The sequence below is a fragment of the Caenorhabditis elegans genome, chromosome II, assembly GCF_000002985.6.
Source record: "Caenorhabditis elegans chromosome II".
Lineage (NCBI taxonomy): Eukaryota > Metazoa > Nematoda > Chromadorea > Rhabditida > Rhabditidae > Caenorhabditis > Caenorhabditis elegans.
This window is the reverse complement of record NC_003280.10, coordinates 3,569,264-3,588,244: the sequence shown is the minus strand read 5'-3', so window position 1 is coordinate 3,588,244 and position 18,981 is coordinate 3,569,264. Positions and strand designations below refer to the sequence as shown.

The 18,981-nt window shown below is 39.7% G+C and overlaps 8 protein-coding genes, 1 non-coding gene and 2 pseudogenes across 11 annotated transcripts; 3 read left to right on the top strand and 8 right to left on the bottom strand.

Moving 5' to 3' along the window:
- Nucleotides 1-295: 295 nt before the first annotated feature.
- W10G11.8 lies at nt 296-1,756 on the bottom strand (annotated as a pseudogene). Its single transcript has 5 exons — nt 1,411-1,756; nt 1,167-1,357; nt 865-1,095; nt 627-705; nt 296-459 (listed from the first exon to the last, which is right to left on the bottom strand). Coding segments are annotated over exons 1-5 (1,011 nt in total).
- A 399-nt stretch (nt 1,757-2,155) lies between these two features.
- On the bottom strand, nt 2,156-4,543 carry srh-60 (Serpentine Receptor, class H). The gene is made up of 7 exons (NM_062188.3): nt 4,354-4,543; nt 4,067-4,311; nt 3,453-4,000; nt 3,209-3,399; nt 2,724-2,954; nt 2,493-2,571; nt 2,156-2,359 (listed from the first exon to the last, which is right to left on the bottom strand). Exons 3-7 carry the CDS (start codon nt 3,796-3,798, stop codon nt 2,196-2,198), a joined length of 1,011 nt encoding a protein of 336 aa, NP_494589.1. The 5' UTR covers nt 3,799-4,000; nt 4,067-4,311; nt 4,354-4,543; the 3' UTR covers nt 2,156-2,195.
- Nucleotides 4,544-4,739: 196 nt separating this feature from the next.
- srh-59 (Serpentine Receptor, class H) lies at nt 4,740-6,193 on the bottom strand (the record flags this gene model as incomplete). The annotated part of the gene is made up of 5 exons (NM_062187.2): nt 4,740-4,951; nt 5,082-5,160; nt 5,330-5,560; nt 5,603-5,793; nt 5,848-6,193. 5 exons carry the CDS (start codon nt 6,191-6,193, stop codon nt 4,788-4,790), a joined length of 1,011 nt encoding a protein of 336 aa, NP_494588.1. The 3' UTR covers nt 4,740-4,787.
- A 576-nt stretch (nt 6,194-6,769) lies between these two features.
- clec-134 (PAN-3 domain-containing protein) lies at nt 6,770-8,178 on the bottom strand. Its single transcript, NM_062186.2, has 8 exons — nt 8,088-8,178; nt 7,739-8,041; nt 7,618-7,693; nt 7,494-7,573; nt 7,240-7,446; nt 7,017-7,120; nt 6,910-6,969; nt 6,770-6,863 (listed from the first exon to the last, which is right to left on the bottom strand). The coding sequence occupies exons 1-8, from the start codon at nt 8,160-8,162 to the stop codon at nt 6,812-6,814; spliced, it is 957 nt and encodes a 318-aa protein (NP_494587.1). The 5' UTR covers nt 8,163-8,178; the 3' UTR covers nt 6,770-6,811.
- Nucleotides 7,342-7,362, top strand: 21ur-14717. Its single transcript, NR_050971.1, has one exon.
- Nucleotides 8,179-9,163: 985 nt separating the features above from the next.
- clec-133 (C-type lectin domain-containing protein) lies at nt 9,164-9,824 on the bottom strand (the record flags this gene model as incomplete). Its single annotated transcript, NM_062185.2, has 3 exons — nt 9,164-9,265; nt 9,311-9,660; nt 9,702-9,824. 3 exons carry the CDS (start codon nt 9,822-9,824, stop codon nt 9,214-9,216), a joined length of 525 nt encoding a protein of 174 aa, NP_494586.1. The 3' UTR covers nt 9,164-9,213.
- Nucleotides 9,825-10,092: 268 nt separating this feature from the next.
- Nucleotides 10,093-11,203, bottom strand: clec-132 (C-type lectin domain-containing protein). The gene is made up of 3 exons (NM_062184.2): nt 11,018-11,203; nt 10,867-10,975; nt 10,093-10,493 (listed from the first exon to the last, which is right to left on the bottom strand). The coding sequence occupies exons 1-3, from the start codon at nt 11,198-11,200 to the stop codon at nt 10,135-10,137; spliced, it is 651 nt and encodes a 216-aa protein (NP_494585.1). The 5' UTR covers nt 11,201-11,203; the 3' UTR covers nt 10,093-10,134.
- An 840-nt stretch (nt 11,204-12,043) lies between these two features.
- clec-131 lies at nt 12,044-13,546 on the top strand (annotated as a pseudogene). Its single transcript has 6 exons — nt 12,044-12,114; nt 12,161-12,391; nt 12,440-12,548; nt 12,594-12,998; nt 13,046-13,154; nt 13,210-13,546. Coding segments are annotated over exons 1-6 (1,262 nt in total).
- An 18-nt stretch (nt 13,547-13,564) lies between these two features.
- On the bottom strand, nt 13,565-14,690 carry clec-130 (C-type lectin domain-containing protein). Its single transcript, NM_062182.2, has 3 exons — nt 14,519-14,690; nt 14,366-14,474; nt 13,565-13,945 (listed from the first exon to the last, which is right to left on the bottom strand). Exons 1-3 carry the CDS (start codon nt 14,687-14,689, stop codon nt 13,593-13,595), a joined length of 633 nt encoding a protein of 210 aa, NP_494583.1. The 5' UTR covers nt 14,690; the 3' UTR covers nt 13,565-13,592.
- Nucleotides 14,691-15,297: 607 nt separating this feature from the next.
- clec-129 (C-type lectin domain-containing protein) lies at nt 15,298-16,757 on the bottom strand. Its single transcript, NM_062181.2, has 3 exons — nt 16,584-16,757; nt 16,426-16,534; nt 15,298-15,717 (listed from the first exon to the last, which is right to left on the bottom strand). Exons 1-3 carry the CDS (start codon nt 16,752-16,754, stop codon nt 15,362-15,364), a joined length of 636 nt encoding a protein of 211 aa, NP_494582.1. The 5' UTR covers nt 16,755-16,757; the 3' UTR covers nt 15,298-15,361.
- A 460-nt stretch (nt 16,758-17,217) lies between these two features.
- Nucleotides 17,218-18,815, top strand: clec-128 (C-type lectin domain-containing protein; the record flags this gene model as incomplete). Its single annotated transcript, NM_062180.2, has 6 exons — nt 17,218-17,289; nt 17,336-17,641; nt 17,690-17,798; nt 17,839-18,245; nt 18,294-18,402; nt 18,463-18,815. The coding sequence occupies 6 exons, from the start codon at nt 17,218-17,220 to the stop codon at nt 18,813-18,815; spliced, it is 1,356 nt and encodes a 451-aa protein (NP_494581.2).
- Between the last annotated feature and the right edge of the window lie 166 nt (nt 18,816-18,981).

The window sequence follows — 18,981 nt, the reverse complement described above, 5'->3', positions numbered from 1 at the left end:
GAAAAAAACAACATTAATACAAACTTCAGCTCAACTTATTTGAACTAAAAATAAGGTTTATTTCAAGTTTTGCAGAAATTCTTCTCTTTTGTGTACTTTGAAACATTTTCAGCTGTCGCCGACAAATGCCATAGTGCAAACATCAAGAACTCCCAATCTTTGAGATAACTGGGGAACAATTTTCCATTGATTTTACAAAACTCGAAGTGTTCCTTTCTACATCAAACGTCCAATTAACTAGAAAAAATCATCCCATAACCATTTATTGGTTCAAAAATAATTGATAAATTTTAAATCATAAAGAAACAACTGGTATTATTGCCACTATTCTTTCTTCCGCCGGCTTTCCGATTGATTTGCTCATAATAAAATCCCTATAAGGTTTATAGATGAAAAGTGTGCAGCAGTTGTTCAGCAATCCATGATTAGCCATAACTAGCATCACGTTGTTGTTAGCAGCTAAAAACACTATCGTTGAAATTCACCTGATAGGGGTTTATATTGAAAGGCCTTGTTCTAGATTCAATTATAAGGTATGACTCAAGAAAATATCACATTTTTCAAGTCAAAACCGTTGAAACTTCCAAGCATTAGAAAGAGGGTAGAAACATTAGAAAAAAAGTTACCTTGATTATAATAGTTCATCTTACCCGCATACAAAGAGAATAAGACTGGGAACACAATTGCTATCAAGGGAATTGAGATCTGAAACTACCTTGCTTTAGATTTCTGGTTAAACATATTTTAGAAGGTCCTATGTGCACATTATAAACTGGACTACTGTGAAAATGTAGGGCTACTGGGAATTTGTACTTTAAAAACTAGTTAACACAGTGACCTACTAATTACAACAACTGATCCTACCTGCAACGAGACATTCTTCAAAAACTTCCTCTGCATTTTTCTTGTTGTCTCTGAAATTGATGTGCTCCCTACCATTGTTAGATGGTATACAGTGTGAAATAAAAAGAAAAACATCTCAGCAAGAATACCCCCAAATCCGATAATATTTGAAAATAACGGGAGGATTTCGTCTGGTTCCAATAGGACATATGTTTTGGAGTCAAAAAATTCGATCGTGGGACACGGGATTTGTTGAATTGAAAATATGTGGTAATAATGAAAAAGTGACCAATCGGAAGCCTATTGCTCACCACTAAATATACCTTTAACACGGTTTTCCTCAACTCCATCTGATCCGTGTTATTTATATAGAATGGAAGCAATATAACAAACGAAAATAAACATTTAAACGCAAAATATAGTATACGAGTTTGTTTTCTCTCAATTTTAAGTTTCACCGTTGAAATTTGACTCTGCCGGTTTTCATACAAGATGATGAAGCTCACACCGAGCACTGAAAATTTAACGATGCATAACGTTTGTTCCCTATAGCCTATGTGCACCTACTCATCACAGAATACTGACCCCAATAGGCCTGCCATTTGACTCCGACACCCAGCCATCCTAGAACTCCAAGTGGTGTCCCAGATGTGCTTGGGAAAAATATATAGGGGGCTGAGTATAGGGTAAACATTAAATCAAGATTTGTGCTCCAAAAATGAAATATTAAAAGTGGCACTTTCATGGTTTTCATTTTACTTGAAGTCTTTTTCAAAATGATATAAAATGTTAGAATTGATAGTGGGACTGTAAATATTGCTGTGACATGATATGCATTGCGTAGGTAATCCGAAGAGTCAAAGTAGGTGTAGTTTTCTCGGCAGGTAGAATTGATAAGGTCTGGCCAATTCATTGTTTATTTAAATGATCTGAAAACTAGAAAAAAATGTAGAAAATACATAAAAATTTAGTTCAAAATATCTTGGCGAAAAATTCTCAACCAATCAGCGACGTTGGCCCTGCTGATTGGTTGACTCATTTGCGCGTCAAAACTTTGATATTTTTTGAGTAGCTACTCACATTAGCTCATCCCAGTTAAGTTTATTTCAGATTATGAAAAAAAATTAAGTTTATTTCAGATTATGCAGACATTCTTCTCTTACATTTACTTTGAAATATTTTCAGCTGTCGCCGTCAAAGGCCATAGTGCAGACATCAAGAGCGCCCAATCTTTGAGAAAACTGGGGAAATTTTTAATGTTTCCTTTCTACCTTCGACGTCCGACGTGCAAATAACTGAAAAAATCATCCCATAACGATTTATTAATTCAAAAATAATTGATAAATTGTTAATCATAAAGAAATAACTTGTATTGTGGCCACTGGTATTTCTTCCACCGGACTTCCTGTTAATTTTCTCATAATAAAATCCCTATACGGTTGATAGATAAAAAGTGTGCAGCAGGTGCTCAGCAATCCGTGATTAGCCATAATTATCATCGCGTTGTTGTTAGCAGCTGAAAACTTTAACGTTGAAATTCACCTGTTTCTATTGGAAAATCCATCTAGATTAAATTATAAGTAAAGACTCAAGAAAAATATCACTTTTTTCACGTTGAACCCATTAAAACTTCCGTGTTTAAAGCTTACCTTGATTATAATAGCTCATCGTGCCCGCATACAAAGTGAATAAGACTGGCAAGGCAATTGCTATCAAGGGAATTGAGATCTGAAACTACCTCGTCTTAGATTTCTGATTAAACACAACTGGACTACTGTAGAAAATGTGAAGGGCTACAGGGAATTTTTACTTTAAAAACTAGTTAACACTGTGACTATTATGAATTATCAAAATGTATAGGCAATAACAACTGATCCTACCTGCAACGAGACAATCTTCAAAAACTTCCTCTGCATTTTTTTCGTTGTCTCTGAAGTCGATGTGTTCCCTACCATTGTTAGATGGTATACAGTGTGAAATAGGAAGAAAAAGATCTCAGCAAGAATACCCCCGAATCCGATAATATTTGAAAATAGCGGGAGGATTTCGTCTGGTCTCAATAAGACATAGGTTTGGGAATCAAAAAATTCAATTGTGGGACACGGGATTTGCTGAAATAAAAAATTAAAGGATTAAAGGATTAAAGGACGATCCGTCCTTCAAGTGCTATGCACTGCGGATCTGGGATTCAGGTACACTGCCTGGTGGTGATCCCACTGGGCTGTAATTTAAGCCACGTCCTAGCCGGGGACTGTGGCCGATAATCCAGTCGTGGATTGCTCCACTTCCCAATAGAGGCTGGGTGAACCTAGGGGGTGAGGCCGGACTTAAACTCGCGACCTCCAGACTGCTGATTGATATGTACCTTTAACACGGATTTCCTTAACACGACCTGATCCGAGCCATCTATATAGAATGGAAGCAATATAACAAACGAGAATAAATATCTACAGGCAAAATATAAAATACGAGTTTGTTTCCTTTGGATTTTAAACTTCACCGTCGAAATTTGACTCTGCCGGTTTTCATACAAAATGATGAAGCTCACACCGAGCACTGAAAATTTAACAATGCATAACGTTTGTTCCCTATAGCCTCTGGGCACCTACTCATCACAGAAAAATGACCCCAATAGGCCTGCCATCTGACTCCGACACCGAGCCATCCTAGAACTCCTAGTGATTTTCCAGAAGCGGTCGGGAAAAATGCATAGGGGGCTGAGTATACGGTAAACATTAAATCAAGGTTTGTGCTCGAAGCATGGGATATTAAAAGTGGCACTTTCATGGTTTTCATTCTACTCGGGGTCTTTTTTAATATTATATAAAATGTCAGAATTGATAGTGGGACTGTAAATATTGCTGTGACATGATATGCATTGCGTAGGTAATCCGAAGAGTCAAAGTAGGTGTAGTTTTCTCGGCAGGTAGAATTGATAAGGTTTGGCCAAGTCATTGTATAATTTTATATGGCAAATAACCAAGAGAAAACAGTTGTAAATGCATAAAAATGCAGCAAATACATATGAATTTTTTAGGTAGCAATAAACTTGAGCTCAACTTATTTGAACAATTTAATTTTATTTCCAATTTTGCAGAATTCATTTTTTATATTTCAAAATTTTTTCAGCTGTCGCCTACAAACATCATGGAAGCGTCTTAAAACACATACTCTTTGAGAAAACTGGGGGAAAAATCAAAAAATCAGTTTCGAAAGAATTTACCTGCATTTAATATTTAAAAATTCCAAGAATACTTGCTATTTTCTGAAAGCACTATTTAGGGGCATATAAATTTTGTTATAAAGATTGTTATAAAGAAGTAACTGATGTCCCGTTTCGTTTTCTCACCAGCTTCCTTGTTAATTTACTGATAATAAAATTCCGATAGGGTTTATAAATAAAAAGAATGCAGCAGGTGCTTAATAATCTATGATTCGCCATAATTATCATAGCACGGTTGTTGAGAGCTGGAACGTTTTTTAAAGCAAGGATCTAGTCAAACTCCTCACCTTGATTGTAATAGTTCGTCTTATCTACGTACATTGAATAAAAATTAGTAAAGCGACTGCTATCCGGGGAATTGAAAAAATAGGTGTAGTTTTCCCGGCAGGTAGTATTGATAAAGTCAATCAGCGACGTTGGTCTTGCTGATTGGTCTCATTTGCGCGTCAAAACTTTGACATTTTTTGAGTAGCTACTAACATTAGCTCAACTTAATTAGACTAAAAATTAAGTTTATTTCAAATTTTTTCAGCTGTCGCCGACAAATGTCACGCCCAATTTTTGAGAAAACTGACTGTAAAATTCAAAAATGAAAACAGTTTCGAGAGAATTTACAAAATTTAAAGTTTTTCTTTCTACATCAAATGTTCGACGTCCGATCAACTAAAAAAAATCATCACATAAAGATTCATTAATTCAAAAATCATTTATAAATTGTTAATCATGAAGAAATAACTGGTATTATGTTCACTGGGGATACTTCCACCGGATTTCCTGTTAATTTGCCCAAAATAAAACCTCTATACGGTTGATAGATGGAAAGTGTGCAGCAGGTGCTCAGCAATCCGTGATTAGCCATAATTATCATCGCGTTGTTGTTAGCTGCTGAAAACTTTAACGTTAAAATTCACCTGTTCCTATTGGAATATCCATCTAGATTAAATTATAAGTAAAGCCTCAAAAAATATCAGTTTTTCACGTCGAACCCATTAAAACTTCCGTGTTTAAAGCTTACCTTGATTATAATAGCTCATCGTGCCCGCATACAAAGAGAATAAGACTGGGAACACAATTGCTATCAAGGGAATTGAGATCTGAAACTACCTTGTTTTAGATTTCTGGTTAAACATATTTTAGAAGGTCCTATGTGCACATTATAAACTGGACTACTGTGAAAATGTAGGGCTACTGGGAATTTGTACTTTAAAAACTAGTTAACACAGTGACCTACTAATTACAACAACTGATCATCCTGTAACATACCTGTAACGAGACATATTTCAAAAACTTCCTCTGCATTTTTCTTGTTGACTCTGAAATTGATGTGTTCCCTACCATCGTCAGATGGTATACAGTGTGAAATAGGAAGAAAAGCACCTCAGCAAGAATACCCCCAAATCCGATAATATTAGAAAATAACGGGAGGATTTCGTCTGGTTCCAATAGGACATATGTTTTGGAGTCAAAAAACTCGATCGTGGGGCACGGTATTTGCTGTAATCAAAAAATGTGGGGATTGCTAACCGCTGAATGTACCTTTAACACGGTTTTCCTCAACTCCACCTGATCCGAGTTATTTATATAGAATGGAAGCAATATAAAAAACGAGAATACACTTTTAAAGGCAAAATATAATATACGAGTTTGTTTCCCTTGGATTTTAAACTTCACCGTTGAAATTTGACTTTGTCGGTTTTCATACAATATTATGAAGCTCACACCGAGCACTGAAAATTTTTAAGGCAGCGTAATTGTTTCCCTAGAGCCTATTGGTCACCTACTCATCACAGAAAAGTGACCCCAGTAGGCCTGCCATCTGACTCTGACACCCAGCCATCCTAGAACTCCGAGTGTTATCCCAGAAGCGGTCGGGATGAATATATAGGGAGCCGTGTATACGGTGAACATTAAATCAAGGTTTGTGCTCCAAAAATGAAATATTAAAAGAGGCACTTTCATGGTTTTCATTCTACTTAGAGTCTTTTTTAATATTATATAAAATGCCAGAATTGAAAGAGGGACTGTAAATATTGCTGTGACATGATATGCATTGCGTAGGTAATCCGAAGAGTCAAAGTAGGTGTAGTTTTCCCGGCAGGTAGTATTGATAAGGTCTGGCCAACTCATTGTATAATTTTATATGGTAAATAACCCAGACAAACCGGATGATTGAATTAATATACGAAAAAAATATAAACATAAAAATTCAGCAAGTTCTTTAAAAAATTTTTGAGTGACGACTAGCTAGAGCTCAATTTAATAGAACTAAAATACAAGTTCATTTCCAATTTTGCAGAAATGATACTTTTTTAATTAAAAAATTCCAGCTGCCGCCACCAAACTTCATGCTCATTGAGCAAACTGGGGGGAAATTAAAAAATTAATTTCCAGAGAAATTACGTGCATTTAAAAATTTCAGTTATACACAAAAGAAGCAGGAAGGCAAATTTCTTGTTTCTTGATTTCTTCCATTTTCGCTTAAAAATTTCTTGCTTTAGTTTTTTGCAATAAATATTTTTTGCAGAAACAATTTTGATTTCAACAAAAGTCAGTAATAAATGACGTTTTAGGAAAAGACCCTGTTTTCCCATTTTCCCTGTTTGGAAAATGGGAAAACAAGAAAATGGGAAAACACTATATGATACTCAAAGTGACTCCGAGAAGATAAAAAATCATAAAATCTTTTATCAGATTCAAGTAAGAAAATTGACGTATTTATTGAGAAATATGAGTCAATCAATAAACTTATTGGGCAAAATGACAAATGTAGCCTGACATTCTATTCCACTGCTGGCATCTGAAAATTTAATTATCACAGGTTATAGCTCTCAACTGAAACTTACAGTGTAGCGTGCAAAAGAGATTTCGTCGGGTCTGCCTCAATAGACACTAAAGCACAGTTCCTAAAAGTGATTTTAAAAACATATTTTTAAACATTGAATAGACTAACTCGGCCCAAATCGCTTCCACATTCAGTGAAGGAGGAAAACTCCAAGGAGGTAATGGGCTGGAGTCAATTTTCAGATCGGGAAGCGTCCATACCCAGTTGTCGTTCTGAAATTAATACATTACTTCAGTTTTGATTGTCTTTTAAAATCTTCTGAAACACACCCCCCTACGTGCCTACGTGCCTACGTGCCTACGTGCCTACGAGCCAATCAAAATGGACTCACAGAAGAATCATCGGGTCTCGTAAGTCCAATGAAATAGACGGTGGAACTCTGAGTACTGTTTTGATTTTGTTTTATTTGACTGGCGAAATCCGACGAAGGTATTGTCATAAGACCGTCTCCTCCGAGAAGTGTACAATTTCCGACCGCTTCAGGGTATGACAGCATACCTGACTCCCATTTTTTGTCTTCCTTAAATGGTAAGACTATCTGAAAATTTGTCGAATGAACAAGTAGTTTTAAGAAAAGAGGTTAACCTTATAGCATCCACGCACTCCAGGATATTTATATGCGTCGGGGTCATTGCAGTGGATGATATTATTCAAAATAGTTTTGCCTGGAAATTAATAATGGTTCCTAATTCTAAAAGCAAACTCTTACTGTATTCCATAGCCCAGCCATCCTCTGTTTTGTTGATTGTCCATATGTAATGCTCAGTGTCATTTTTATAAATTTGCTGAAACCCATCATTATTTGCTTACACCACAATCCCTTCACTCACATATTTCTTTCCATTCAAAAGCTCATCCATACTGAGCTTACATCTCGGTTGCTCTGTGAAAACTCGGAACGCAGTTTGGCCTTCACCTCCAGACTCGGCACGTTTCACTTTTGTCACAGAGTTCCAGAGGAACAAGTTACATGGCTCCGACTTGCTCTTCTGGCTTGCGATAATACAGTCGAAAATTGCCGAGCATTTTGCAATGCATTCTTTGAAGTTGTTGACTTGGACTGCTGTCGAGTTGGTATAATCATCGGGTTCTCCTGCGATGGTTCCGAATTTCCAGGAAGCGGGCTTAGGGGTCTGAAGTTATATCAGGAATATATTGGCACATAGCTGCCGAACTTACAGTACTCTCCTCCGTAGCAATTGCTGCGGCAGCACAAAGTGCAAATAAATGAACAGTATTCAGGAAGATCCTCATATTTGGAGGTCTGACCCAGAATCTTGGTGAAGATACTGGCGTCTATCCGCTCTTTTTTATAGGAATCTTTTTGATCTCGTAGTTTATTGTGCTCCCATAGTTGATCGGTCTAGTTCTGCTGTCGGTGTTCTCGATAAGGAACTGTAATATTTTTGAACTTCCTTGTTGAACTTCCCCGTTGATCTTTCTTTGCTGAGCCTCATTAACCATCCACTTGAAGGTCTCCGCTGTTTCATCAAACGTCATCTTCAAGGCTTCAAGGCAAGTTTGGTCTACTCTGTAGGCACGCAATTGTTCAGAGCCCTGTCAAATCTAATCGCTCTCCCTTTCCTCGTTGTCTACATTTTGGAACTACATTCCCTCAAAGATTAGGTAGAAGTTCGACGACTCCCGCAGATTCTCGAGAACTCTTAAAAGGCAGATCCAATGTATGGGGCAATGCCGAAGGTTCTAGCCCACGTCTGGCCAAGGTAGATAGGCGAAAGAACGAAATGAATCAACTTTCAACACCTCAAATCTGGATAAACTTGGAGTCACTGGCATCTATGAGATCTTGGATCTAGGGCTCCCAGCTGAATGAGGCGCGAAGTGCGGGTTAGGCCAGCGGGTCCGTGGTACCGTGTAAATGCGGCGTTGCGACCGTTGAGGCTGGCGCAGGCACCGTTGCGGCGACCTCATGGGAGCCCTATTTAAATCAATTAAGAAAATTGAGTAATACATATGCTTCTTAACCTAGGATGAATCTGGAATCTAGTGCTGCTATGGGGGCATTCCCTTTCGATTTTTATTAGTGGATTCCGACGTTCTCCCAACCGGAAACTGAAGCGTCGAAATTGAATCTGACGAAATATCGATTCTCGACGCTGGAATTTATTTTCCAAATCTCAGTTCTTCGGTATGAAAGTCAGGAAACGCTCACAGGAGCAATCTCCCTCGCAACTCTCAGGCGGCTCCCCTGATCTATATGTCGGCTACGCTGTTATCAGAAACCCAACATTTTCTAACATTTTTCAACGTTTATTTAAACAACATGAACAATTAGATTATTCCACTAGAACGTCGCAACCTTTCCACAAATGTATCCTTGATTTGTAGATCCACATCTGTAACTACCAAAGTCTCTAGTGAACACAATCTGATCCACTCACCCAACATCATCCATATCATTAGTGGTGGAGTACACCTGGGCACAACCCTGCCCGCCTAGTGCATTGTTTGGCTCTCCCGCCCGCCAGAAGAATCCTTGAACACCGACGGCAGACTGGTCAGACCAGTAGAAGGAGGTGATCGCGGAGCACTGCTTGGTTAATCCAGAGGAGATGCACGGTTTGGTACGCTTGGCGCCAACCCACAGGGTACCTACGGGATTTGTTTGGAGGGATTGGAGAGTTGCTGACATCCACTTGATCTCCTCAGTGTTCTGAACTCCTGCCACCACTGCTCCTTCCGCTTTGCACTTGGCTTCAGCGTCTGCTTGAGTTCCAATCGCGGCGAAGACCTGAAGTAGATCTTAGTTAAGGTCGATATAACCTTCCTTACCTTCATACACCAACCGCCTCTGGATCTCTTGAACCATTTCCAGGTGTCTGGGCATTTAGTGGCAACTGGTACTGTTGCAAGCACAGAGCCAAAGCAAACGAGGAGGACTAGAGCTGACTTCATTTTTAGACTGATGCTCGGGAAGTGAGCATTTTTAAGGGAAAGTCGTTCAGAAATAGTGACGCAGGACAGTGATATAAAGCCTGAGAAGCGCTCATAAATATTCTGAACGTTGTCCTAGGAAGCGTAAAGATTGAGTCAATAAATGACGATAGAAAATAGGTTTTGTTTTTTCAAGAAAAGATACAAAACATCTTTTTGACAGCTGATGTTTCTAGAGTTTTTTGAAACGTTAAAAATATTGTTAAAAATTTTGAGAATTTCAACAACATTCATAATGAAATTGTTTTATTCGAGTCAAAATGAAAGATAATCATTTAGCAGCCTTCTTTCCACAAATGTATCCACGCATGACACGTGGATTCTCATTCTTGATCCTTCCCTCGCAACCCGTATCATCCAGTGTTCCAGCGAAAAAGCTTCCACTCACAATAGTAGGTGTCCTGGAGGCCAGGAAAATCGCACAGTTCTGTTTGCCGTACATGTTATCTGGCTGCCCCTTCTGGAAGACAAATCCGTCAGTGCCGGTCACTGATCCATCAGTGTATTGGAAGGCGGTGCGGGCTGAGCATGTGGCTGATAGTTTTTGTGCCAAGCACTTTTTGACTCTCTGAATTCCAACCCATAGAGAGCCACTGTTCACTGAAGCTGGAAGTTGGGCGAGGAGAGCAGCTGAAAGTGAAATTATACAGTACGATGCTAACCAAAGGCAAACGCGCTCCACCAAACCAAATTTCCCAAGTTGGTAGATTTTTAATCAAAACTTTTTGTACAACAAAAGTCAATATAGGTTTTCAGCTTGAGCTTGGACGTTAAGTTTCTGAGCTACCGGAACCGCGGTACTGGACATTAGTTGGAGAAAGTGCGCTCCACTGAACTGATTCCTATAGGTTTTAGGATATTTTGAAACGGATAAAGGCACTATATTCTTCCACTTCCTCTTATGGTGCATAGGTCACTTAAAAAGTGCGTTGCGTAGATCAAACGAAAAATTGGCAGTCTGAGCTGGGACAGCAATAAAGCTTCAGAACAAAATTAAGCTTACATTGAATATACGAAGCCTCTGCCTTATTCTGAATTCCAGAAAGTGTAGATCCCACGGCTTTACACTCCTTCTCTGCTTCAGCTTTTGCTCCCTTATACTCATTGATCACCTTAAAATTTAAAGTTAATCTTCAAAACTTCTGAGCCCAAACCTTCATGCACCATCCTCCGGATGGCCGGTTAAAAAACTTCCAGCCAGGCTCACATCCATTCGCCAAACTTTCCGTCAGTTGAGCATTCAATATTGATTTGTAGGCTACTGTGCAATCTGCGGAGCACAGTGCCACGCAAGAAGCTAGAAGTAGAAGAAGAAGAGGTGCAGTTTTGCTCAACATATTTGAAAAGATAACTGTGTGCAGTTTGAATTCTTTGGGCTATTTATACAAGCATCGGGACGTTTTGGAGTGGGAAAGTGCATGATTGGAATTTTGCGAAAAGTCCAAAAGTTCAGCTCTTCTGACTTTTAAAAATTAATCGTCTCAAGATGTGGGAAAAATGTTCGCTATGAATACAGCTTAATATGAAGTTTAAGCCATACTGAAAGTTAGCACGTGACAGGCGGCCCATTTAGAAAATGTTGGTTAAATAAACAGTCATTTTTTCATTAGAAGTTTAAAAATTCAGGCATTTTTACATACACAGGAAACTCAGAAATGTAGACATTTTAGCGTATGAAATTCAAGTTTACAGCCATTTTTATGTGGGAAATTCTTAAATTTTTGCATAGAAATTTAAGACTTCCAACATTTATAAATTGGAGGTTCAAAAATTCAGACCTCTTAGAATAGGAAAATCCAGTTTTCAGACATTCTTACAAAAGTAATTCAAAACTTCAGACATTTTTCAATATATTTGCCGACATGTTTTGTCAAAAAGCAAAGTTGAAATAGTTAGTGTCCGGTGTTTTCAGATTTTTTGGCTACATGCACAATGTTTTTCAATTTGTTATAGACGTGATGTGATATTTTGATAGTTCTTCCGAAAAACAATATGAAAAATGCACTAACTAAACTGTATTTTGAATAACATAAATCGTTGACATGTGAAACAAAACAACAAGTGCTACTTGCGTCTGCAGACATTATTCGATTTGACCTAAAAGAGCATGTTGAATGTTTTCTGGGTGAGGTTAGTATAAAATGAGGCTGGTGAATTGAGAGAAAGCTCATACTGGAACAATGTTCCTGTTTACAATGAGATGTTGTATTTTCCTTATTATTCTTTTGGTGGGAGTTTATTCGAAAACAGAGTAAGTTGGGACTGAGGTTTTGATTGTCGAAGAGATCGAGTTACAGAGTATGTCCAGTTGCCTTAAGGAGCAAGATGCAGAATTTTGTAAGGCATGCCTCGATATGGTAACAACCAAGGCTCCCACAACGACTACTATAACTACTACTACCCCAGTAGCTACTACTGCAAAAATTACTCAAGCAGCAGTGCCCAGAACCACGGTTTCTCCTGTCAATAATGGATGCGGAGCCGTCTGGACATTTTTCAATCGACCTTCTGGGGGATGGTGCATCAGAGTGAGCTTTGGCGATATATCATGAATGAAATGAAATGTGTGCTTTTAGGTTTTCACAGGAAACCACAACGCTAAAGTTGATGCTGAGGGAGCTTGTGCAGCTGTTGGTGCGACTCTAACTGGGCTGCAGAACAAAGCTGACGCATTGTTCATTCAGAGTAATTTTTGATACATCAAATTTCTCGATCTACCTATTCATTCAGACGCTCTCCTCTCCCAAATCCCACAACGCAGTGCCTCCGTGTGGATTGGTATTCAGCGTACCAAAGCTTGTGTGAACAAACCAATTACCGTCAATTGCACCATAACTAACTCCTTTGAATGGACTGACAACTCCACAACTGGCACTGACGGATTTCTGTTCACACATGAACAACCTGATAATCACTATATAATGCAAAGTTGTGCCATTCTCTTAGCATCCAAAGATCCTGAAATTGTGTTAAATGGTACATATCGTGCAGCTACACTTGACGATGTGAACTGTGTCACTCCGTTTCCCATTCCAGTAGTCTCGGAAAATACGTGGATATGCTTGCGGAAAGCGGAATATTTGTGAACCTGGATGGAGATTCTTTGATCGGCCTTCGGGGGGATGGTGCATGAAAGTTAGTTTTGGAACATTTATAATTTTTTTTGTAATATTCAATTTCAGGTGTTCAATGAATTCCATGCAGCAAAAGCTGATGCTGAAAGAGCTTGTCAAGATGTTGGAGCCACACTTTCAGGGCTTCAAACCCCAGAAGAAGCAGTGTATATTCAATGTAAGCTAGCTTCAGTAGTTCTTAAGATAGTCAAGTTGGTTAAAAAAAATTTCAGCGTCTTATCTTGGGCAAGTTTCACAAGACATTGGCTCGATATGGGTTGGCGTTCAACGTAAAGCGGATTGTATGAATCAGACAATGGCAGCCGATTGTAGCAAAAATACCGCATTCGAATGGACCGACAATTCGGCAACCGGCACTGCTGGATTGGTTTTTCGAGGTGGAAAAACTATTATCACATCGTCCGACCAAAACTGTGCAAAACTTCTGTTTTTGAGAGCACCAATTGTTTCCACGGCTCCATTGGATCTAGTGAACTGTGTCGGAAACTTTGCCCCATCACTTGAAGATCGTAAAACTTTTGGATTTGTTTGTGGAAAACGTGCTTAATTTTTTAATTGTACAATTGAAATAAACGTTTTTATTGGGATCATATTTTTATTTATCAGCCTTCTTTCCACAAATATATCCACGAAGAACGCGTGCCGCATCACCTTCGAGCATTCCATCGCAATTTGTATCGTCCAACGTCGCTGCAAAATATTGGTCATTCAGGATAGTCGGGGTTTTTGAAGCTAGAAGAAGTGCACAGTTCTGGTTTAATTGTGAGTTATCAGGTTGATATTTCTGGAAGACGAATCCATCGGTGCCGGTTACCGATTTGTCGGTGTACTCAAAGGCGGTGAGGGCTGAGCAGGCAGCAGTGAGTTTTTGTTTCAGGCATTTTTGGGTTCTTTGGATTCCGATCCATACTGAGCCACTGGATTGTGGGATTTGAGCGAGGAGAGCAGCTGGAAAGAAACATGGAAATGTGGAAGAGGTTCACACAAATTTAGTTACTGTCCCATAACGGTTTGATCTACAAAAATTGGGGGAATTTTTTCCAAAAAAATGTGGCGTCAGCACTTTCTTAGCCATGCAACATGAGTTGAGAAGTCTGCGTTTAAATTCCCGCATTTTTTGTAGATCACAGCGATATGGGACATTCTGACACCACGTGGATTTATAATTTTATACCACGGAAATCGTCAAATTGTCAAACTTTTCGATAGAAAATGATACGACTGGCAAGGGGAGCATTGACACCGGATCCTTTGGCTTTATTGCGCCATCCAATAGTCAAGAACTTTATAGGTTTCCTTACAGTCGGAAAATTCCGACTTTTTTAAAGCTACCTGGTGCTTAGCAGTTAGTACCTACAGAATACTCACTTTGAATATACAATGCCTCATTCTTGTTCTGAATTCCAGAAAGTGTCGATCCTACGGCTTGACAAGACTTTTCAGCGTCAGCTTTTTTTGCGTTGAACCCAGCGAATACCTGGAATTCTTCTCATATTCCAAGAGCCTTCCTCCCATACTTACTCTCATGCACCATCCTCCAGAAGGCCGATTAAAGAACTTCCAACCAGGCTCACATCCATTGTCCTCACTCTCCTTGTATTGGGAGTTTAAGATCGTCTTCCATGCTGCTGGGCAATCAGCAAAAGTTGAACCCAAGCAGATGAGAAGAAGAAGTGCAGTTTTGCAGAACATTCCTGGAATTTAAAACTGCATGGAAAAGTTTCGCATTTTTATTCAGCTCGATGCAATGTGCCATGAGAATTTTCTATCGTTAAAAAAATTATTCTTCGGTCCAAATTTTGCAAAATTCATTACTTCTCACATAAAAGAAAAGAGAATATATTTTTTGCAAACCTGGTGGTAGAAAAGACCCCGATTCTTCTACAATTTCTGAATTCTTACCAGTTCACCTTCTTTATCCGTCTTAGACTCACATAAAGAACAGATAATCCGACAATCAACGCATCTTTGAAATTTCCGGCAAGTCGGTAATATGCCGGAATTGAAACTTTCCGGCAAATAAGCAAACCGGCAAAATTGTACGCATCCTATGAATGTTCCTACATTTATTTTTAAAAGTATGGCACGGTTTTAGGTGCTACTCTTATAAATATGTTTTTCTTATAAAAACCATCTAAACAATTTCGGCAAATTGATGTTCGGCAAACAGGCAATTTGTCGATTTGCCGAATTTGATTTTAAAAAACGGCACTACGGGTTTTGTTTGAATTACCAGATATCATATCGTCGGACCAAAATTTTTTTTAAAATGTGCTGAAATTTAGGGTGAAACCCCTAGATAACAAAATTTGTTTTATTCGAACTTCAAGCGATATAATAGAAAAATGAAATTTGTTAGAACATTTATTTTGCGGCCTTCTTTCCACAAATATATCCGCGCATGACACGTGGCCCGTTGTCATCGACCTGTTCATCGCACATGATATCATCCAACGTGGCTGCATAGAATTGGCCATTAGTCGAGACACTTGCCGCCTTGGAAGCTAGGAGAACTGCACAATCCTGATTCAACTCCTTGTTGTCTGGTTGATTGCCCTGGAAGATGAATCCGTCGGTACCGGTCACGGATCCGTCGGTGTACTCGAAAGCTGTGAGAGCTGAACAGGTGTCCGATTTTGGTTGCTTCAGACATTTTTGGGTTCTCTGCATGCCAACCCAGACGGAGCCACTTGATCTTGCGATTTGGGCGAGGAGGGCAGCTGGAAAGAAATAGAGATGTCATATTGTAGTTAAGAGCAGGGGTGAGCGGCAAACGATTTTTCAGGCAAATCGGCAAATTACAGGTTTTCAAAATTTCCGGCAATCGGCAATTCCGGCTATCGCCGGTTTTCAAAATTTCCGGCACTCGGCAATTTCGGCAATTGTAGGTTTTCAAAATTTCCGGCACTCGACAATTTCGGCAATTGCCGGTTTTCAAATTTTTCGGCAAATCAGCAAACGTAGGTTTTCAAAATTTTCGGCAAATCGGCAAATCGGCAAATTGAGCAAATTGAATGTTTTTGGCAAATCGGCAAATCGGCAAATGTAGGTTTTCAAAATTTCCGGCAATCGGCAATTCCGGATATTGCAGGTTTTCAAAATTTCCGGCAAATCGGCAAATTGCCGGAATTGAAAATTTACTGCAAAACGGCAAACCGGCAACTTACCGATATGCCCAATTTGCCGGTAAAAACGCATCTTATGAATGTTCCCATATCTATTTCGAGAAGTAGGCAAATTATATGACGGGAAAAAAATTTCAAACAGTCGATTTTTCCGGCGAATCTGCAATTTGCCAAGATGAAAATTTTCAGCAGATCAGAAAATCGGCAAATTGCCGATTTGCCGAATTCCCGGAAGAACGGCAATTGCCGCCCACGCCTGTTCAGAAGTCTATGTCGACTCAGGTTTCAGTACTGGAAACTCACTCTGAATATACAATGCCTCGTTCCTGTTTTGAATCCCAGAAAGTGTTGAGCCCACGGATTTACAGGACTTTTCGGCGTCGGTTTTTGCTGCATTGAACCCCTCGAATACCTGAAATTGTTAGTTAGCCTAGCTTAAAGTATTCCTCCCTAGTGCTCACCCTCATACACCATCCTCCAGATGGCCGATTGAAAAACTTCCAACCAGCTTCACATCCGTTATCTTCACTCTCTTCGGCCTGGGAGTTCAAAATTGCTTTCCATGCTGCTGGACAGTCAGCAGCTGATAGAGCTAGACAAACTGAAATAAGTAGTGCAGTTTTGCCCAACATATGTGGAATTTGGAAGATCACTGAATTGTGCCATACTTTTATTCGGCGGGAAGCAATTTAGCCATGAGAATTTCCAACTTGTCTGGTTTTTAAAAATGCTATTCTTTGGTCTGGTTTCGCACATAAAAGAACGGAGAATTTTATTTTGCAAACTTTGATCGACTTATCGATGAGGATGAGCAAAGACCTTCTGGAAAATAAAAAAAGTGTAACGAATCATACATAACAACTAACTATTTGCAACACCCACTATCAATGTGCATTGTACTAACAAACTGACCTTTGAATAACATTTTAGTGAACTTTCTCAAGCACCCTATAGTTTCAGCAAAACAATTAGTACAATACTAAACTGAGTACGTGAGCTTATACGACTTGACCTAAAAGAACATGAAAAATGTTTTCCAAATATTTCTAGTATAAAAAGCGGCATGGTAATTGAAGAATAGCACATCCTTGAACAATGTCTGCTTCAAGGTGTTACATTTTTCTAGTTCTCCTCGTAATGGGAGTCCACTCCCAGACGACGCCATTGGTAAGTTAGTGTCTTGGAAGGAAACTATAGAAATTTGTCGGTGCAGAGCATGGCGAATTGTCTACTGGATGGAGATGCTGAGTTTTGTGCAGCTTGCCTTGATATGGCCTCAACTACGGTCTCCACAACTACCGTGACAACTACTACTACCCCGGCGGCAGTGACTACAACTGCTGCTCCACCAGTAGTAGTCACAACCGCTGCTCCTCCACCGGTGGTAGTAACTACAGCCCCTCCTGTCGTTGTCGTCACTACCCCGGCGCCAGTAGTCGTACCTACTCCAGCAGTTGTCGTTGGATGTCTACCCGGTTGGAGATTTACCAATCGACCCTCTGGAGGATGGTGCATGAGAGTGAGAATTTGGAGATAAGCACAGTACCAATGTTTTTTTTTGTTTCAGGTTTTCACAGGAATCCACGATGCTAAGATAGAAGCTGAAAGAGCTTGCGCGGCTAAGGGTGGCACTCTTACAGGACTTCAGAACCGGGATGACGCGTTGTTCATTCAAAGTGAGTTCAGATTTATTTCGATCCATAAATCTAATTTCAGGATCTCTTCTCGCCCTAATCCCACAAAACAGCGCTTCCGTATGGGTTGGTATTCAGCGTACCGCGGCTTGCACGAGACAGCAGATCACCGCCGCTTGCACCAGAACCACATCCTTCGAGTGGACCGACGGCTCGGCAACCGGAACAGACGGATTCGTTTTCCAACCTGGACAGCCTGACAATATCCTATTGAATCAAAATTGTGCTCTACTTCTTGCTTCGAGAACTCCGACCATTACCGCAAGAGGCACATATTATGCGGCTACACTTGAAGATGTCAACTGTGTTGCCACTTTTATTCCGGCAAACATAGCTCGGCAAACGCGCGGTTATGCTTGTGGAAGGCATAATCGGTGTGAACCTGGATGGAGATTCTTTAACCGGCCTTCTGGGGGATGGTGCATCAGGGTGAGCTAAAAATATTATCGACTTTCTAACATTTTCTAATTTTTCTAGGTGTTCACCGGATTCCATGCAGCAAAAGCTGATGCTGAAGCTGCTTGTCAAGCTGTTGGAGCAACACTCTCCGGGCTTCAAAATCCACAAGAAGCTGCGTATATTCAATGTGAGTTATAGCTTCAAATATTCAAAATAACCAATTAGCCAAACTTTCTTTTTTTTTCAGCGTCTCTTCTCGGCCAAATCCCACAACGCAGTGCTTCGGTATGGGTTGGCATTCAGCGTACGGCTGCTTGCATGAATCAGCCACCGTCTGCCGCGTGCAGCAGAACCACCGCCTTCCGATGGACCGACAACTCGGCAACCGGAACTGCTGGTTTTGTATTCCAACCTGGGCAGCCTGACAACATCCGATTGAATCAAAATTGTGCACTACTTCTTGCTTCGGAAACGCCGACCATTACCGCAAGAGGAACATATTATGCGGCTACACTGGAGGATGTGAACTGTGTTGCAAACTTTATTCCAGAAAATGAAGCTCGTAGAACTCGTGGATTTGCCTGTGGAAAACGAGGTTGAGAAAGTATATTGAAATAATGTGTGAATTGCCTTATCAGTTAAAACTTTTTTTTTGATAAATTTGTTTTTGGGAATTGACTGTTCTAGTGACGTAACCGTAACTTATAAAGTCAAGCATTCAGAAAACTTTATGCCACGACACTATAGGCAGAAGCACATAACAAAT

Bases quoted from the DNA above. Each gene is read 5' to 3' on its own strand.
- clec-130 (NM_062182.2), bottom strand. From the start codon at position 14,689: ATGTTCTGCAAAACTGCACTTCTTCTTCTCATCTGCTTGGGTTCAACT. The intron at 14,475-14,518 runs GTAAGTATGGGA...GAAGAATTCCAG, and splicing joins CTGGAGGATGGTGCATGAGA to GTATTCGCTGGGTTCAACGC. The intron at 13,946-14,365 runs GTGAGTATTCTG...GTTTCTTTCCAG, and splicing joins TGAGGCATTGTATATTCAAA to CTGCTCTCCTCGCTCAAATC.
- clec-134 (NM_062186.2), bottom strand. From the start codon at position 8,162: ATGAGGATCTTCCTGAATACTGTTCATTTATTTGCACTTTGTGCTGCC. The intron at 6,970-7,016 runs GTTAGTCTATTC...AATCACTTTTAG, and splicing joins GTGGAAGCGATTTGGGCCGA to GAACTGTGCTTTAGTGTCTA. The intron at 6,864-6,909 runs GTAAGTTTCAGT...TTAAATTTTCAG, and splicing joins TCTCTTTTGCACGCTACACT to ATGCCAGCAGTGGAATAGAA.
- clec-132 (NM_062184.2), bottom strand. From the start codon at position 11,200: ATGTTGAGCAAAACTGCACCTCTTCTTCTTCTACTTCTAGCTTCTTGC. The intron at 10,976-11,017 runs GTTTGGGCTCAG...TTAAATTTTAAG, and splicing joins CCGGAGGATGGTGCATGAAG to GTGATCAATGAGTATAAGGG. The intron at 10,494-10,866 runs GTAAGCTTAATT...TTTCACTTTCAG, and splicing joins AGAGGCTTCGTATATTCAAT to CTGCTCTCCTCGCCCAACTT.
- clec-129 (NM_062181.2), bottom strand. From the start codon at position 16,754: ATGTTGGGCAAAACTGCACTACTTATTTCAGTTTGTCTAGCTCTATCA. The intron at 16,535-16,583 runs GTGAGCACTAGG...TAACAATTTCAG, and splicing joins CTGGAGGATGGTGTATGAGG to GTATTCGAGGGGTTCAATGC. The intron at 15,718-16,425 runs GTGAGTTTCCAG...ATTTCTTTCCAG, and splicing joins CGAGGCATTGTATATTCAGA to CTGCCCTCCTCGCCCAAATC.
- srh-60 (NM_062188.3), bottom strand. From the start codon at position 3,798: ATGACTTGGCCAAACCTTATCAATTCTACCTGCCGAGAAAACTACACC. The intron at 2,955-3,208 runs GTACATATCAAT...TTTTTATTTCAG, and splicing joins TAAGGAAATCCGTGTTAAAG to CAAATCCCGTGTCCCACAAT. The intron at 2,360-2,492 runs GTAAGCTTTAAA...TAAAGTTTTCAG, and splicing joins GATGAGCTATTATAATCAAG to CTGCTAACAACAACGCGATG.